Below are 11,843 nucleotides of genomic sequence, written 5' to 3'. Positions count from 1 at the left end.
GCGGGGCGGGGCGGGGCGGGGCGGCGGGCGGGAGGGGGAGGCGCGGAGGGAGGGGGCCGGGAGAGGAAGGGGAGCGGGGGGGGGGGGGGCGGCCTCGGCTCTCCCACAGGAAACCGCGGGGAGGCGGGGGCAGCGACCCGCCCCCAGCTCCTAATAACAAAATAATAATAATGCGGATGAAGTTCCGCTTCGGTGCCGGGCAGCGTGAGTGCGGGTGAGGGTGAGGGTGCGGGGTGAGGGTGAGGGTGAGGGTGCGCGTGCGGGTGAGGGTGCGCGTGCGGGTGAGGGTGCGGGTGAGGGTGCGGGTGCGGGTGAGGTGAGGGTGCGGGTGAGGGTGCGCGTGCGGGTGAGGGTGCGTGTGCAGGTGCGCGCCCTTTGAATATTCTTTCCTTTAACACCCCTGCGACGCGGGCACCGTTGTCGCCACTTGGCAGAGAAGTAAACTGAGTCAGGGAGAGGTTGAATAACTTGACCAAAGGGTCAGGATTTGAACCCACTGCCCTCTGCCCCTAGAGCCCTCCCAGGAGGGCCTCCCTTGGACCCTCAATTCACAAGGGAGAGAACCCCCCCTCCCGGGGCGTCCAGCTGGCAGGGCTCTGTCACACGGGGTGACTGAATGTTAGAGCCCTGCAGGCCCCCCCCAGCTGCCCCCAGCTTCTGCGGCCCCTGTGCACCCCACACCGCCCCACACCCGCACCCCAGCCACCGCAGACGTGCACTTTGCTCCAGACTAAACGTGCCCAGCCCTTGCATCCACGTCCCCCCAGGCTCGGGGCTCATGTGTGCAGTGTGTCACAGGGTCCACGCGTCTTCCTGCCCGACTCTCAGACCCCACCTCTCCCGGGCCCCCCTTCCTGCACGGGCCCTGGGTGAGGGGGAGGCCCTCTTGGCGGGAGCCTCAGAGAGGAGGAGGGAAGGAAGGGGGAGAGGAAATTGCAGGCATAGCTGAAGGCGTGGCCTGAGGCCTGTGGGCCCATGACCCCCCCACCCCCACCCCCGTGTCCATACTGGAGACCCCCACTCCCAGGGCTGAGCCTGGGTTCAAGCAGAGGGCAGATCTGGAAGGAGAAAGGCGGACTGGTGGGGGGACGAGCAGGGACTCCCAGTGTCTTGGGGATTGTTGGGTCTGTTTTGTGCACGCGTGTGCAGGCGTCCCTGCCCCTCCAGGTACTCGTGTGTCCACTTCCATGTCGCATGGGCCGCAGCAGGGGTGCGGCGGGTGCACGGGGACAAGCCGCTGCGCATCGGGTCCTACCCCAGGGCCTGGCCTTGGCCCCCGAGCATGGGTGCCCCTGGTCCGAGCGGGCCGAGCGACAACCCTGCAGGGGGAAGGGCCGGGTGCTAAGCACGGGGGATGGATAGCCCTTGTGAGACCCAAGGGGGGCGGGAGCTGACCCCCGACTCCAGCGAGGTGCAGGGCGGTAGTGGGACAGGCACCTGGGGGCAGGGGGGGGGCGATGAGTTCTGTGGAGCAGGGGGTTGCTCCAGGCTGCGTGGTGGGTAACCCTGAGAGGTGGGTCGTGGTCCCTGACAGACCTGGAAGAGGGGGGAGATGGAAGCAGGGAGGGCAGTGAGCGGCACCCAGGGTACGCCCCGGAACTGCCACGGTGGGGAGAGGGTCCCCTTGCACACTGGGAGTCCCGCACTGCAGGCGGGCGTCAGGGATGAGGACAGAGGACCCCACTGGCCACGGGGCCTGCGCACGGGAGGGAAGCGGGGTGGGGAGCAGGTTTGGGGGCGTCGGTTTCCTGTCCCGCAGGCTGGAGGTGCCCGTTAGGTGTCCGGGGGAGGAGTCTGGGCCCGCTGTGACTTTGGGAGCCCCCGACAGAAGATGGGCCGAACCCCGCCAGTGGGTCAGATGGCTTTTGGCGCAGGGAGCTGGGGGGGGGCGCGACCTCGAGGGGGATGGATGCAGAGCCCCGGGAGGCGCCGGGCTGGCTGGGCTCCGAGGTGCTGCCCCGGGCGGGGGTCTAACCTCCAGTGCCTTCCACCCTCGTGTGCAGCGGGGTGTGTGCAGCGGGCTTGATCCGTGTGTCCCGGGCTGTGCAGCACACTTGTGTCTGCCTGACTGTGTCCCGGGACCCGCGTGCCCCGGCTGTGGGCCTCCCCACACAGCACGCCCGTGTGCCCCGGGACCCACGAGCCCTCCGTCCTCCTGAGGGTGGGCAGGAGTTTGGATGTTTGGCCTCTGGTACCGCCACCTGCTGACACGGGTGTCTGTCTACGTTGCTGTGTCACGCGTGCTTGGAGAGGGCCAGGTGTGACTCGGCCCCGGTGAAGCTGGTGGCCGCGCTGAGCCGCGTGGGGGCGGACGTGCTTAGTCCCTTCAGAGAGGGGGACGCACGGTGGCCGGCGCGTTGCCTTCCCCTAGGGGCTGCGTGTGGCCAAGCCCTGGACAGTTGCAGAGAGGCGGGGGGGGGGGCAACTCCTGGAGGCCCTGGGGGTGTCCCTCTGGCCCACCAGGGTGGCTGCCACGGGCCTTGTGACCGCCTGGCCACCTGTCACCTGTGGACGTCCCTGCTGCCGGCCAGCAACGGGCCTCCTGCCCGTCTAGCTCCCTACCCCCTGGCCGGCCGCCTCTCCACTCTCCTGGCCTGTGAGACTAGACATCTGTCACCTGGGAGGCACAGAGAGCGACGCTAAGACAGGAAAGACGGGTCTTTGTTCATGAGAGAAGTTAGGACACGTCTCGCTGGGAGGTCGGGGCGAGGGGCCCAGTGCCCCTGGGAGGCTCAGGGGGCTTAGGCTCCGGGCCCAACACGGAGCCAGCTGTGCTCCCCATGGGGGCTTCGGTGCCACCTAGGTCTCCGATGGAGGGAAGAAGGCGACACTCGTGGCCTCCATGGACCTGCCGCCACGTCATCTGAACGCCCCCAGCCCGGGCCGGCCGGCGACACTCCTGGACGTGGAGGGCCTTCTGGCGCCGGTGCCAAGCGTGCTTCCCCCACAGCCCCTGCCCGTAACCGCGGCGTTTGTAGTGGGACTCCCACCTCACGGGGGAAACTGAGGCTCAGGCTGGGCATGTGCGCGTGGTCTCGTGGAGGTCAGGGGCGCGGCCCGGATGTGACCTGAGACCAGAGTCCCCAGCCGTCTCCCGGCGGCGCCAGGCCCGGGGCTCCTGCCACTGGGCCCAGAGCTGCCCCGCGGGACACCTGTCGTCTCCTGCTCAGGGACTGACGCCGGCAGCGCCCTCCGCAGCTGAGAGTGGGGGCGCCTCCAGCCGGGCCGTGACTCCGGGTCCCGGGATCCAGTCCCCGCAGGGAGCCACCTTTCCCACCTCCCTCTGTGTCTCATGAATAAATAAACAAAATCTTGACAAAGACGTATATAAAGGCCGGAAGGGCCAGGGCGCCGCTGCGGGTGGCAGGCGGTGGTGGCTCCGAGGGTCCTGGACGCCGGGGGTCCGCATTGATGCCCAGGTCGGAGCCGGATCCTGGCTCTGGAGGCCACAGGCTCCTTGGGCAGCGCCCCCGTTCTGACGGGCTCCCCCCACCCCCGTCCCCACCCGCCCGGCGCCCTGGTCCTGCCCCGCGGACTCGTGGGAGGGGGGGGGGGGGTGCGCCCACGCCCGAAGAGCTCAGAGCTGGCAGGAGGCGAGGCTGAGGGTTCAGGGACGGCCGGGAGGTCACGGAGCCCCAGCACCGGGGAGCCTTCCAGAAGGCCTGGAGGCAGGCGGCCCGCGGGACTCCCTCGGGTGAGCAAGGTCCCCTGCGGCGGGGCTGGGGCAACTGCAGCGTGTTGGACATTGGAGGGGCACCAGCAGGGGACCCACGGGGCCCATCCCGCTGCCCTGCAGCTGTTTGGGGGGGGGGGCACAGGCAGGGGGAGCGGGGGGGGGAGAGGGGGCAGCGGGGGCTCAGGCAGGGTGGGAGCGAGGAGGGGGGCTCAGGCGGGGTGGGGGCGGGGAGACGGTGGGGGCCTTGGGGGGGTGGGGAGGGGGTGCTCAGGTGGGGGGGAGACGGTGGAGGGGGGCTCAGGCGGGGTGGGAGTGGGAGCTGCCGGGTTTGCAAGTGGGGTGGCAAGAAGTCAGGCCCCGAGACTCGGTCCCCCGACCCCCACCCCTCGAGCCCCCACACCCCCCACCGAGAGCCGGGCAGCTCCAGGACGCTTCTCTCCCTGAGGTTGCGGGGCTGGTGGAACCGTCTCAGTTCCTGTTTGACTTCTCAGGAGCAGAGGACAGAGGACACTGTTGATCATCCCCTCCCCCCACCTTTCTGGAATGTTCCTCTTCTGTGGCTCATAAGAGAAACTGAAGAGCAGGGACACCTGGGTGGCTCCGTGGCTGAGCACCTGACTTCGGCCCAGGTCGTGACCCAGGGTCCCGGGGCCATCCCCCATTGGCTCCCTGCTGCTTCTCCCTCTCCTGGGTCCCTGCCTCCCTCTCTCTCTCTGTCTCATGAATAAAATAAAATCTTTAAAACCAGAGCTGAAGAGCCGTCTAGTAAGTTGAGCTCAATAACCCCCGTTCGGTGGGCGAGCTGCACGCCCCGCAGGCCCAGGGGTGGAGACGCGCCAGCCAAGCGGGTGGCCGGGCAGGGAACAGAGGGAGCAGAGGTTGCTGGGTGGTGGGGGTACCATGGGGGTACAGTGGGGGGAGGGAAAGAGGCGCTGCCACTGGCAGGTGGCAGTGCCAGGGCCCAGTGGTGGTGCCCTGGGGGCGAGGGCGCCTTCTGGCTGGGCATCTGGGGGGCTCCCACATCAGGGGTGGGTCAGTGAGGTGTGACACGCAAGTGTAGACTTGGGGGGGCGCAGGGAGGCAGGGCCCACCCGGCTGCTGGGTCCTGAGGAGGTGGGACCAGGCAGCTCTAGGGTCCCTGTAGCCTGGGCTCCCTGTGATCCGCGCGTGGGTCCCCGCACAGGGGCAGGGTCCGCGGGGCTCTGTGCTGCACCCAGGGGCGCCCACCCACCTGCAGCGCCGCCAGCGTCTATATTTAGGTGAAGGAAGAAAGGAAAGGAAAGCAGGCGGCCATCAGGCTTCCCAGGGGTCGCGGGCGCATGGGCATGGGGGCAGCCAGGGGGAGCCCAGGGCCCCGACCCCAGGTGCGGATTGCAGGGAGAGGGGGGCAACACGCTGGCGGCTCCGGGTGCCTCCCATGGGCAGGGCTGGCTCAGCGGCCACGCGGGAGGCCCCCTGGGGGTGCGGAGGGCGGGGAGGGAGGTGCGCTAATGGGTTAGGGGCCTGCTGGGTAGGTTTGGCCCCTCCCCCGGGTGGGGGGCTGGGGGGCACCCAGGGGGGCAGAGGCCAAGCTGCAGGAAGCCTGGCCTGCGAGCTGGGGCAGGATGGGGACACACGGAGAGAAGGGCAGGAACAGGCCACACGGGCTCCAGGTCAGGAGTTTTATTGCTGACATGCAGGAAGAGTCCCCATGTAGTACAAAAATAGGTCTTTATACAAACTTTTTTGTGACTTTTTGTTTCGTTTTGTTTCTTTACAACAGGACCTCTCAGTGTGTGACACCCGGTGAGGACAGGCCCGACCTCCTGTTTGCTTTGCCGCAGGCGTAGGGTCAGAGCGGGCCGACGTGGGGCTCAGCGCCTGAGCCCCGCAGACCCCCGCGCGGACCCCCGAGGGTATTGCTCTGAGAAGGAGGGGGAAGGCCACCCGTGGCCGTGGGGCAGGCACAGCTGAGACCTCAGGGAGGACAGCGGGCTGAGCCCCGGCCACACTGTGCTTTACTCCCTCGGGAGACTTCTTTTTGAAATAAATATAGAAAAGAGGACACCCCAGCCCCCGCGGCCCGGCACCCCGGCTCCCCGCGGCCGCCGCCGCTGCCAGGCTGCGCGTGGTGCTCCGGACAGTGAGCGCTGGGCTCAGGCGGGCTCCCGCGGCCCCACTGAGGCAGAGGCATGAGGTGCCCACGTGCTGGGATGGGGGCACGGGGAGGAAGGGGCATGGGCGGCCCTGCTACTGCTGGCAAGAGGTGGCCCCATTTTTTCAGATGGGGAAACTGAGGCACAAGGAGGTTTGGGAACTTGCCCAAGTCACTCACAGTGAGTCAGCTTTTGGGGAGGGGGCAGCTCGCACTCTGGGAAACTAGGTCACACAGGCCTCGGTCGCCTCCCCACCGGGGAGCAAGGACAGACGGGAAGGGGCTGAGGGCCCAGGGCTGCCTGGAGGGGAACACTCAGCCTCTCCAGGGGGGCCGGGGGGTCTGCTCGGCACTGGGTAAGGCCAAGTCCAGTGAGGGAGGGGGGCGGGGAGCGCATTCTGGTGAGAACAGTGTTTCTGGCAAGACCGGCATCCACTTCAAAATCTCGGCTCGAAAAGGGCCGAGGCCGGGGCTGTTCTCAAGCCAGGAGTCCTCCGCGACAGCCCTGCAGCCCCGAGGAAGGGCCCTGGCCAAGCTCTGCCGGGGGGACCCCAACATCCACAAGGCGGCAAGAATGGGGGGGGTGGCCCAGCCTTCGGTGAACCCGGGGCGCCCCGCAGCCTCCACCCCCGCTGCCCCCCAGGCACCCCTTTCACATCTTTGTTAACATCACCTCGGTACCGCGGTGTGGGGTGCAGAAAGAAACCAGGGTTAATGCGAGGGGACAGCACCTCAGAGAAGCCCCTGAGATGGGAGAAGGAGAGCCAGGTCTAGGAGGGCCTCCCCATCACCAGAGGCAGGAGGGCCTGGTGCTCTGGAGCTGGGGGGCCCGATGTGGGCGCTGGGGGCAGGGGGTGGCCGCGGGCCCAGCCACCTGGAGATGGGGAGAAGTTGGCTTCAGTACAAAAATAAATATATTTGAATTCTGCTTAAGATGAGGTGAAGTCTTCCAAAGCTCGGACTGCGGGGTGCGCGGGGAGGCCCCTGGGGCTGGGCACAGGGCGGTGTCCTTCGTCCTTCGGGGCCAGCAGGCGGCCGGGCCCTCCTCCCGCTTGGGCCAGAGACCGCGGGGTAAAGCCGGAGGTAGATTAAAACGTCATGATTAAAAGCAGATTAGTTATCTAGGCTTCTCAGATTAAAAAACCAAACAATCAAGCAATCATTGCCCAAGTAGCTTCGTGGTTCGTCCGCTGACCCCGCGTGTGACCTGCGCGGTCCCTGCCCCGGCCGTTGGGGGTGGGGGGGTGGGGGCCGCTACCTGGGGGCTGGAGGAGGTGGCGGGCGGCCCGGGCGACGGGGCTACTTGCGCAGGTAGCGCTGCGCCAGGATGGCCGCGTCCAAGGGGTTCATGGGCTGCGCGTCGTGGCCGAGCCGCCGCACGGGGGGCACGCTGCCCAACTGCCGCTTGGGCCCCCAGCTCCGGGCCTCGTGCACTGAGCTCTTCTCCTCGGCCAGCAGCAGCTGCTGCCGCATGTAGTTCTCAAACTCGTACTGAGAGCACTCCTCAGTCACCTTTGCCTGGGGGGGAGGAGGGAGGACACAGAGGGGGAGGGGAGATGGGAGAGAAGAGGGGAAGGGGGAAGGGAAGGAGGGGAGAAGGGAAGGAGGGAGGGGGAGGGGAAGGAGGAGAGGAAGGAGGGTGGGGGAGGGAGAGACAAGAGGGGGAGGGGAGGGAAGAGCGGGAACCTGCGTTAGGTGGTGGGTGGGTGGGCGGGCTCCAGAGGCCAGTGGCGCAGAGCGAGGGCCCCCAGCCCCCCAGCCAGCAGAGACCTAGTGCGGGCTGCTCCGCTGACCACAGGCCTGGGATGGCGCGCACCCCCCTCCTGAGCATTGGCCCCGAGGGAGGCCGCAGGACCTGGAAGCCTTGGCTCCCTGGGCAGGGAGGGGGGGCAGTCATCTCTCCTGGGCCGGGGCAGGGTGGGTGGGGGGTGGCAAGCAGACCAGGGAGCTGGTGCAGGCGTGCTCACCGTGGGGCAGCAGGCCTGGGCGCTGACCCGGGAACGTGGGGGCACCTCCCTGAACCTGTCTCCTAGCGAAGGGAGGCTGCAAGCTGTGGGGCGGTGGGGGCACCCGGGGGCCTCCTGCTCCCACCTGCCCCGGGCTGGGGAGGCGGTCCCTCCAGCCTCCTCCCGGTCCGAGGAAGCCCTGCCCTCCAGGGGGCGCCCTGGGATCACCTGCCAGCGGCTGCCCCCACCCTAGGCCAGCACTTTCTCCGGGGCAGGGAGCAAGAAACCAAGAAACGAGAGAAAACTGGGAGAAAATGAATCATCTGGAAAAGGACGAGCAGAAAGGCTGAAAGCGCCCCAGTGAGTCAGAGGCAGGGCGAGGTAGCTGTTAAGGGGCCAGGCCAAGGCAGGAAGTGGCAGCTCGGAGGGGCCCCCCCAACACCCCCAGGCCCCCTCAGCACCCCGAGCCCCCAGTCCAGCCGCCCCCACTCACCTCCTGGGAGCTGTCGGCGCTACTCATCTGGTCGTCGATGTCGGGAACCACCTGCAGAGGCCCGCTCAGCGACGACAAGGACTGCCTGCGGGGAGGCGGAGAGTCAGGCCGCCCCGGCCCCGGACAGGAGCCCAGGGACAAGAGCCCCACACCACCCTGGGGTCCAGCAAGCCCCCTCCTGACAGGAATGACTCAGTTTTCTCATCTGATGATGGGGACGTTTCTACCTCACGGGCTGTGGTGAGAGAATGCCAGCCCCACCGCGGGCATTGACTGGCATGTGCGGTGCGCGACCCTGAGTTCTCACCATTTCGCCCGTGGAGAAACCTGGGAATTGGAGTCTGTCTGGCAAAGGAAGAGCCGGACCCCAGACCGCTTCCTGGGTGGGATGGGCGCGGGCGGGACCCGGCCTTCCGCCCAGCCCAGCACCCGCCCGCTCACCACGATGCGATGATGGCGCTGAGGGCCTCCAGGACGTCGGCGGCGGCCAGGCGCTGCTGGGGGTCGAGGACCAGCAGTTTCCGGATGAGACACACTGTGTTCTCGGAAACCCGGCCGTCCCTGAGGCGGGAGAGGCACGGGCTCAGGGGCTGCGGGCTCTCCCCGGCCCCCCTGCCCACCCGCCTCTGCTGCGACCGCCCCTGCGGGGAGCGGGACTCACTCGGGGATGGTGTACTCGGCCGCCTTGATCTTGCGGAAGAGCTCCTGCGGGATGCTGTCGTAGAAGGGGAACTGGCCGTAGAGCATGGTGAAGAGCACCACGCCCAGGGCCCACATGTCGCTTGGCTTGCCCCTGTACGGCCGGCCTGTGGGGCGCACGGACACATGCACACTCAGCGGGCCGGGAAGAGCGAGGCCCCTGAAGAGCTAACCGGCTCTGGAGCACTCAGCCACCCTTGCCCCTGTCACTGTCCCCTCGCCCCCAGGGCCTCAGCCCAGTCTCTGCTGCCTCGCATCTCCCCCACTGGAGGGAAGTTCTCAGAAGCAGGTGCCTCTCTGCTGGGCGCCCTGCCGGGCCAGGGCGGCCTGGCCTCAGTATTTGCAGCAGGAAGGACCACCCACGGCCGACACCCCGCGCTAGTTTCTTCCCCTGTAGATCGGAGGGCAGCCCGCATGTAGCCAGGCGGCCGCGCTGGGACAGCACCCATCTCGTTACGTGCCCACCCAACTCCAATTAGATCTTTTCTGTTTTTCCGAAATGAGGCACAGGGATGGGAGTTGTCCAGGGCCGCATGGCTGAGTGGGGCAGCCCCGCTCCTCCCACCCCCAGGGCACCCTCTATCCATTTGTGCTAGGGCTCCTCGGGCGCGCCAGCCCCTGCCCAACCCGTTCCCACAAGCAAAGTGGAGCAGCTCAGCCCCTTCGAAGTTGCCCGCCCAGCCGGCTCCCAAGCCACAGGTGTCTGGCCTGGCAGCAGACGCAGCAGCGGCCAGGTCCCAGGACGTGACCCATGCGTGTGGGGCAGATGCTGCTGGGCACCGGGCAGGGCCTGGACACCAGGATCCCTCCTGTGGGCCCCAAAGCCGCCTGGGTGGCCCCAGATGCCCTTGGGGTGGGGGTGCCTGTTCTGAAGGGCTCTCCAGGCCCACTGGAGGTCAAGCCGCTTGACCAGTGGGTGTGCACAGCACATGGGCGTGGACATTTTGCTACAGGCCTTAGCCGGTGCTTCCAGAAGGTGTCTCGGGCCGCCTTCACCTAGCCTACGACGTCCTCTGTGACACGGGGCCGGGACGTTGACCTCACAGGGCTGCTTGGGGTGAGAGCTGCCTTTTGCCCCGGCTGGTACAACAGGCCATGTTGTGCAGCTGACCCCACGGGCAGCCCCGCTCTCCTGGACCCTGCTCCACCACGTGGGGTCATCGACAGAGCCCACTCTGTTGGCTCCAGGGGGTTCCTGCCGAGATGCCCGGGACAGACCAGGGGCCACGTCCCGCAGCCTGAGCCCAAGGACGCCTGCCCTGACCTGGATGGGGGACGAACAGCCCCCTCCAGCAGATAAGCCCCCCGGGACCTCGGCCTGCGCAGGCCATCCCGCCTGAGCGCTTCGAGCCTTCCTTTCCACACCGGTAATGCCAGCTAGCTAGTTAGCCAGACAGCAGGTCAAAGGCCTTTCCAACCCACAGGACCTCATGAAGCAGAGGCTGTTACCATCCCTGTTTTATAGATGTGAAACTGCAGGCCCAGAGAAGTCACTAACTTTTTCGAGGACACGGTTATTAAGCAGACTATAAACTCTATGCGGGCAAGGTCCTGTTTGCCTTTCACGGCTCCACCCCGACACCTGAGGCTGTGCTTGGCGCACAGGATGACCAAAGTGGCAGACTTTGGCTCAGAGCCCGCACAGCGGGACTTGTCATTAATCATCCCGCTGCAACCTCGTAACCATCTGGGGAGGCGGCCACACATCTGCTGTTAACCCGTGAGGCAGTGGGTTCCTCGGTTTCAGCCTTTAAGACTGGCCTGAGTCTGGAGGAGCCAGAGACAGGCCACAGGCAGCAGCAGGAAGAGCACAGGGAGGCTCCCCGAGCCTGGCATCCCGAGGCGCCTGACCAGAGCCAGCCCGGGCACCCCCAGCTCGCACAGTCACGGGCCCCACCCACAGGCCTGGGCTGGGGGAGGAGCCTCTGTCACCCACAGGGATGCTTTGGGGAGTCTGTGGAGGGGTTCCCGGCTGGGCTGGTCCTTGGGGAGCTGGGGTGCAGCCCCGGCACCTGGATCCCTCTGGCAGAGGCCACAGTGACTCCAGTCCTGGGGAGTGGCCCCACCTCAAGGGGTGGCAAAGGCACTGGTGAGTGACAGCAGCCTGCTCCACCCGGGGCTGTGCTGCCTCTGTGCGCAGGGGCGCAGGAGTATGTGCTGGGGATGGTGGCAGATGTAAAGCCCGCGGCCCCCTAAGGATCAGGACAGAAATACCCAATTTGGCAAAAGACACAGGGAGAGGAAAAAGCATCCTGGGGAACTGCCGGGACATCGGCTTGGGCAGGAGGCGGCCTGGGCTGAGCCTTTATTCTCAGGTTTACCATCAGGACTTTGGGGTTTTGTTGTTATTTTGTAAAAGATTTTATTTATTTATTTGAGAGAGAGCGAGCAAGCGTGGGGAGGGGGTCGGGGCAGAGGGAGAGGGAGAAGCAGGCCTATGCGGGACTCGATCCCAGGACCGTGGGATCATGACCTGGGCCGAAGGCAGATGCTTAACCACTGAGCCACCCGGGCGTCCTCAGCTATGGTGAGAGATTTGATCTGTCCCAGCCTTGCTTTGCTCACTTGCATCCAAGGGACTTCAGGTCTACCTCAAGGGTGTCCCGCGCTCTGCCCAGAGCGGGGACTCGGCATGAGCATCCCTGGGTGAGCCGTACAGCTGCTCCCCCCACCTCACTGTCAGCCCACCGCCCGTGGAGGCGGCCACGTCTGTCTGCCTGTTCACTGATGTATTCGAAGCACCTAGAACAGGGCCTTCTACGCGGTAGCCCTTGGTAAATCCAGGCAGGAGGGAGGGAAGAGACATTCTCAACAGGGCTTCCCTGGGCCTTGCTGGCCTGGCCCCTGCCCACCCTGTGGCTCCCCTGCACCAGGCTCCCTCCTCGAGCGCCCAGC

The 11,843-nt window shown here is 66.8% G+C and overlaps 1 protein-coding gene across 5 annotated transcripts in view; it reads right to left on the bottom strand.

Annotated features, from left to right (window-relative positions):
- Positions 1-5,323: 5,323 nt before the first annotated feature.
- The window catches only part of STK40 (serine/threonine kinase 40), a 39,250-nt gene continuing 32,730 nt past the window's right edge, over positions 5,324-11,843 (bottom strand). For 4 of the 5 annotated variants that reach the window (XM_055341604.1, XM_055341599.1, XM_055341602.1 and 1 more), the window contains exons 8-11: positions 8,911-9,055; positions 8,691-8,810; positions 8,250-8,334; positions 5,324-7,328 (exon numbers count right to left, since the gene is read on the bottom strand). In XM_055341604.1, coding sequence (XP_055197579.1) covers positions 7,110-7,328; positions 8,250-8,334; positions 8,691-8,810; positions 8,911-9,055 — 569 coding nt within the window. In that variant the 3' untranslated portion in view covers positions 5,324-7,109. The remainder of the gene's footprint in view (positions 7,329-8,249; positions 8,335-8,690; positions 8,811-8,910; positions 9,056-11,843) is intronic. The other variant, XM_055341600.1, reaches the window with a different exon arrangement.

This window comes from Nyctereutes procyonoides, unplaced genomic scaffold (genome assembly GCF_905146905.1).
Source record: "Nyctereutes procyonoides isolate TBG_1078 unplaced genomic scaffold, NYPRO_anot_genome, whole genome shotgun sequence".
Classification (NCBI taxonomy): Eukaryota; Metazoa; Chordata; class Mammalia; order Carnivora; family Canidae; genus Nyctereutes; species Nyctereutes procyonoides.
This window is presented reverse-complemented; position numbering and strand designations above follow the sequence as displayed.